Consider the following 6,014-nt stretch of genomic DNA (forward strand, 5'->3'; position numbering starts at 1 on the left):
AAAAAAAAAAAAGTCGTTATATCTACTCGAGTGTTGCAGAAAACCAAGCAGTGATCAACATGAGTACATAAGTACAACTTCAAATGACTGCACATGTTATCCACACGTGTTTTATTTAATTAAACGGTCATAAGATTGCAGTGCATGATAAACACATTTATAGCTTGAGTCAAGAAAAATTCTCTACAAGGCGCGTTAAGCTCTGCTCCAGCTCCTCCCAGCTTTTCACACTCGCCTGACAAAAGAGGAAACAGAGAAAGGAATTATGGATACGTTTTACAGATTCCTATCATTTCTTCTTTGTTGTGGACTTTACACTCACCTGGCTCTGTGTCCCTGTGTGTCCTCCTGTCTGTTCAGGGGCTTTGACTTTGCTTTCAGTTTGCTTGAGCTTTTGACGTTCTTGCTTTTTCTCTTCAAGCATCTTCTTCAGAGCTAAAACCGTCTCATCCTGAGCCACCACCTGCTGAATGAATTCCTTCTCGGCTTTCCTCTCCGCTTTCCTGCCACATGCCAAAACTAGCATCAGTACATGCACATGTGCACATTTCTGCGTTTGGGTATATTTGTTTACCACTTTCCTGACCTGATGGCCGTAGCTTGTGCCAGGGCGCTGCTGTGGAAGCTGATGGCATCCAGCTTCTCCACCAGCTGCTGCTTCTGTTTCTGCTTCTCCTCCAGGATGAGCTTTCGTTTCTCCTCCTGCTCTGCTTGCTGCTTGTTCTTCAGACGGGCCAGCCGCTCCTTTGTCTCATACAGCGACATTTCTCCCAGCAGCTCATGGCCTACAGTCTGACATGGGATTAGATAGCTGAGATCAATAACAGCATCTCAGTGTAAGATACAGCACTGTGCAAAAGTCTTGATCCACACCTCATTTCTTTATATTTTGCTTCCAAGGAGCAAGATGTTCTTTTGAAAGTGGTCTTGAGATATGGTTCTTCAAGCTTTCAAAGGTCTTTCGAAAATTTTCTCTGGTTTGTTTTTTCACTCATTTTCATTCAAGTCCTTTACATGATTATTTTGAGAGGTTTGTTAATTCACATAACAGTGACCTATGATTAATTCAAGCATAAAACTGCACCTAGCTAAAGGGAAGAACCAGAATCTTAAAGCACTTTGTTCCCATTTCTTAAGCTTGTGTTTTTCGTAGCAAAATATAAAAAAATGAGGGATGCCTCAATTTTTTTTTTTGCATAGCAGTGTAGTTTTCCTTCACTTACGTCTGTGTCATCAAATTTCTTGAAATTCATGCGAGGAAGCGACTCAACGCAGTGAATTTCTCGGATGACTTCAAATTTGCGGCTCATCTCTGCCTCTGCTTCCTCCAATGCTTGACGAAGCAGCTCCTGGTTCTGTTCGGAGACTTCTTTCACTGCGAAATTTGTCATGACATTGATGTGAACAGCAAAAAGAAACACGTGAAATGCCCCGTGTGACAAGCTGCTTGAGGAGGCGTACCTATGCTTTGCTTCAGCTTCTGTAACTTCTCTTTAGCTGCCTTTGAATTCTTGTGGCCATCTGCCACTTGTTGCACCAGATCCCTTATTTCCTTTTCCTCTTGCAACCTTTTCTCAGCATATCTTTGCATCAGCTGAGCTGTCTAGAAAAAGCAAACAAGCCATAAAGAAGACGACAACAAGTTTATTCCTCTGTGAATTCCTTTTATTTATTAGTTGCCACGTGGTCTTTACCTACCTCTTCTTTCTTCAGCTGCGCAGCCTTCTGATTGCGCTCCATTATACGTTTGCGGGCCAGAGCTGCCTCCTGTTCACTGATGCATGCCTCCAGGTGTCGGCGCTCAATCTTGGGCAACTGCTCCTGAAGGTCCTTCTCACGCATCTCCTTTTGCCACTGCAGGAAAGATGAAGGATCGCGCTCCCCTTGCACCAGCCGCTCAATTCTGTATTACAAACAGATGCACAAGGGATGCAAATTTTTATGTGTTGATTTGCACTTCACTCTCGTGGAGCACTATGCAGGCACCTATCGTGTCCAACACCTTGGAAAAGGTTAAAGTAGCAGGTAAAAGCTGCGCTGTACCTCTGGACCTCCTCCTCCACCCAACGCTTATACAGTGCCTCCTTCCTTAGAATAGCTGCATTGTTGAGTTTGATTGGATAGCTGACCGCCTGTAAAAAATACACACATGACAGCAGATATTACACCAACATTAGGCTATCTAGAAACAGGCAGAGTACTTAGGTCTTACCTTATTACTAGAAGAAGCTCCACGGGAATGAAAGGAATTAGGCTTGAGCCTTGAATCCAAGTCTTCCTCAATCTTGGACATCACTCTCTGTGGAACAAGTATGGTGTTGAAGCCAACAGAATACAAGCCCACCCTCACACACACACACACACACACACACACACACACACACACATACACACCTTTGTGTGCTCAGACTTCTGTGGATTTCCACATCTGAACTGTTTGATATTTGCTTCATACAGAAGCTCCTTTGGTGGAAAACAGATAAGCGAACATTTTAATGGCAGTATATGTAACTGAATTTAAAAATATAAAAAGTTTGGATAATAGCTACTATTATTGAACTTAAATGTGCCAGCTGCTGTTTAATTGTTAAACTTATCTTCTTTTGTATTAGATTCATTGTACCTGAGCCTTTTGATGGTTCTTCTGTTTATTCTCCTCTATTATCTGCATCTCCTTTGGAGCCTTGTAGGTGCTGCTTGGTACCTGCAAGACAAACACCTTAAGAGTGATGCACCAGCCTCTACACAGTTTACAGCTTACACTCTCTTTAAGGATTGAGGACATGAAAACTTCTCAAAGTAAAGGACTTTATGTAACTGATACTGACTGGTTTGCATTTCTTCTGCTGTGGGATGAGCTCGGGCATGGGTAGAGGCCGCGGTTTAGGTTTGGTGAGGGCGAACTCCTGGGGCTCAGTGGTTTTGGTTGCAGCTTTCTTGAGCAGATTCCCTTGAGAGATCTTGACTGCAAGCTGGTCCATGAGAATATCTATCTCAGGGCGCCACCTAAAGGACACACAAGCAAACATTTTGGTTGTCTGAATTTGAAATGCTCTGCTCACAAAACGACCTCCACTGGAATACTTGTGCACATTTCTGACCAGACTGTGAGAAACAGACTCAATGAGCAATGGCATGAGCAGCCCTTGGTGCCCTACTCTCTTGCATGTTCACACTGAGCCTATGTGACAGGCATGAAAGAGTCTACAGATGCTGTGCCGCACTTCATGTGACTTCAGCATCAAATCAATCACTGAATACAGCCCTCACAGGATTAAAAAGTTTGTTTTCTACTGACTGCTGTCATGTCTTTTTGTTGTCAGTGAATTACACAATGTGTAGATTTAAGTTTCCCCTTCATTCTTTGAGTTATTATAGTGTTATTACCTAAGAAGTATTTTCGTTCATCATGCTTTTCTCACCTGAGTAGAGGCCCAATCCAGTGTTTCTCCACAAAGGCAGCATCATAGATGTTGTTCCACTCATCCTGTATCCACGTGGTGAGGTTTGAGAAGAAGAAACCTAAAAACTAATTTTAAAAAGTGCAACATAAGAAAGCTGCTGATTAATTTCCCTCTTCTGTACTCAGAATTTGTGTTTCTTACCATGTGCATTTTCTTGATGTCCAGAGATTTAACAATGCTGCTAAAACACTGAAGCCCGAGGTCATCAAGAAGAAATGTGGCCAGGTAACAGATAACTGGGGAGCAAGACGACCATTAAAACATGTCAGTTCTTTTATTCAGGCTGAAATCAGGAGTAGCAATGAAGTTACTCACCAACAAACTGGCTGCGTTCACCTCTGGACACTGATTTTACATGCTGGCCATAGAAGGCATTGATGACTACATCCAGCAACTTCTTTTGTTCAACACATCCGGAAACAACATCTAGAATGAACTTCCTCTGCAGCATGTCCATGTCCTGTGACAAAACAAGAAATACAGGCTAATCAGAAGCAGGCCTATGCATCCACTCACATTGATCTGAGTCTGACATACCTGCAGATCCTTCATAGCATCTTCTGTGAAGTCATCCAAACACTGTCTGCTAGCTCTAAAGCTGTCGAGGAGCTGAACGGCTTCCTTCACAAGTGATGCATAGTTTGATGCCATCTTAAATCCACTAGAAAAGCCCACAAATAAACTGTTTATATAAGCAAAGCTCACGCATTGAGAGATGAGAGAACAAACAGTTCTCCCTGGGATAGACAAGCCAACCGGGCTGCTAATGAAAGACATCAATTCACAAAAAATATTTGCTGTCTTCGACTCATAGACAGTCTCCAGCCATCGCTGTGTTGCGTCGTTGCTTAGCAACAAAACACAGGCGTAAACAGAAATACGTCCCAGCTCGAAATGTTAAACGAGGAACGCTTTAGCAAAAAAATTAATCATTTAGATTCAAAAGAGGCGTTTTATTATTGCTCAGTTTAACATATTAAATACTTCACAGTTTTAATCCGTACAGATTAACAGAGTGCCATCCTCATCCTTTGTTGGCGTCCATAACAATAATAATGACGTCGCGTGTTGTGACGTCTTGCCGGGGCTGTGCTGATCTTCTGCTGCCTTCAAGTGCTTTTGGAAATTCTACAATAAACAGACGGCGATCAAACTGACACGTTAAAACATCTGGTCAAGATGGAAACCCGTTCTAAAAACCGAATGAAAGTTGTTGGGTTGTGCTTTAAAAAATAATGGTTTTACAAAAAATGTTGTTTCCTAGCTTACCAGGGGTTTTACATTGTTGATATATGAGGGACAAAAGCTAATTACTGGGTAAATCACATGCAAACTGGGGTTTTGTTCTCAGAATCGAGCATCTGATTTCCTGGTTTAACCTGATCATCATAATCATATTTCTTAACTGGAGTGAAAACAAAGTCATTTGTTGAATTTAAATTAGGAAATACCAAGCTAAGTTTATGATAAATCTATATGTGATGTTTTAGAAAACAGAAAGTTGAAATAACTCCAAAATAGCTTCTGGACAAACACACACTGCTGATGGCAATCATGTAATACAGGCGAAAGCTAAGGAATAACCTGGAAGTGTATTTTGAGTGAAAATTGTTTTCCCCACTGATATTTTCTCTCTAATCTCTTTTACAAATCTGGAAAATGTGCTTAATTTACTGCTCCTCATTTGGATGGTCTTTACTGCAAAGATCTGTACACATCCTAAATCATACATTTATTTGATGAAATTTCCCTGTATTTGCCTGACATTTGATTTTAAAGTTAAAATGAAACAACAGTGGGCTACTGTATTGTTTTTCTCACACAATCGAGTTATAAAAACTTAAAACCTCCACTAATCATACTTAAATCTATGCATACACTATTAATACTTTCTAGATAAGGGGGGTCAAAGTCTTTTTGGGTTACTGGCCAAACCCAATTTCATCTCAAGTGGGCTGGGCCAGCGAAGCTATTGCATAACATTTTAACAGGATAAAAATGTTAAATAAAATGTTAAATAAATCAGTTTTTTGTGATTTATTGAATGTACTGTTACAATTTACAGATTGCAGATGATGATGATAGGTTTTCTTTTAAGCAAAAAAAAAAAATGTTTTACATCTTTTTGATGTCATTTGACATCAAATGACTTTTAACTTTTTAAATTTTCCACCAGGAGCAGCAGAGGATTTTCTTGGAAAATGTGAATAAGTAACACAACTGGAATATATGGCGGGTCAGTTTGACACACTTCCTCTAGATTCTTAAATTATTGTAATGTAGTAAATTCAAATTTGTTACTTAGGTAACAGAAAACAACTGTCATTAGTAAACTTTTCTTATCTGTTGCTTATGTTTTATTACATGAGGATAAAGAAAGTACACCATCTTTAAATTTGAAGGGCAGCTGCAGCTGCAGTGTGTGAAGAACTAAGAGACTCTTAAAACGTCCATAGAAATTATAATCATGGTTAGAAGTTTAGATTCACTCATCATAAGCTTAAAATGGTAATGTTGTGGCTTGTAATGATTTCTTTGAACTGGTTTCTT

At 40.2% G+C, this 6,014-nt stretch overlaps 1 protein-coding gene across 3 annotated transcripts; it reads right to left on the reverse strand.

Moving 5' to 3' along the window:
- Positions 1–78: 78 nt before the first annotated feature.
- Positions 79–4,593, reverse strand: cfap99 (cilia and flagella associated protein 99). 3 transcript variants are annotated; one of them, XM_013276253.3, is made up of 16 exons: positions 4,469–4,593; positions 4,002–4,125; positions 3,780–3,924; positions 3,606–3,700; positions 3,423–3,529; positions 2,829–3,006; positions 2,624–2,704; positions 2,395–2,463; positions 2,213–2,299; positions 2,044–2,132; positions 1,699–1,903; positions 1,462–1,603; positions 1,224–1,375; positions 587–792; positions 323–503; positions 79–235 (listed from the first exon to the last, which is right to left on the reverse strand). In XM_013276253.3, exons 2-16 carry the CDS (start codon positions 4,113–4,115, stop codon positions 170–172), a joined length of 1,917 nt encoding a protein of 638 aa, XP_013131707.1. In that variant the 5' UTR covers positions 4,116–4,125; positions 4,469–4,593; the 3' UTR covers positions 79–169. The 3 variants fall into 3 exon arrangements, with proteins under 3 accessions (XP_013131707.1, XP_013131705.1, XP_013131706.1); XM_013276251.3 differs by having other exon boundaries at positions 4,002–4,558; XM_013276252.3 differs by lacking the exon at positions 2,395–2,463 and having other exon boundaries at positions 4,002–4,558.
- Positions 4,594–6,014: the final 1,421 nt, after the last annotated feature.

Source organism: Oreochromis niloticus, linkage group LG19 (assembly GCF_001858045.2).
Source record: "Oreochromis niloticus isolate F11D_XX linkage group LG19, O_niloticus_UMD_NMBU, whole genome shotgun sequence".
NCBI lineage: Eukaryota > Metazoa > Chordata > Actinopteri > Cichliformes > Cichlidae > Oreochromis > Oreochromis niloticus.

Excerpts from the sequence above, each read along its gene's own strand:
- cfap99 (XM_013276251.3), bottom strand. The coding sequence starts at position 4,241 with ATGTCTTTCATTAGCAGCCCGGTTGGCTTGTCTATCCCAGGGAGAACT. Across the intron at positions 2,464-2,623 it reads AGAACCATCAAAAGGCTCAG|GAGCTTCTGTATGAAGCAAA; the intron begins GTACAATGAATC and ends TTTCCACCAAAG. Across the intron at positions 1,904-2,043 it reads GTGGAGGAGGAGGTCCAGAG|AATTGAGCGGCTGGTGCAAG; the intron begins GTACAGCGCAGC and ends TTTGTAATACAG.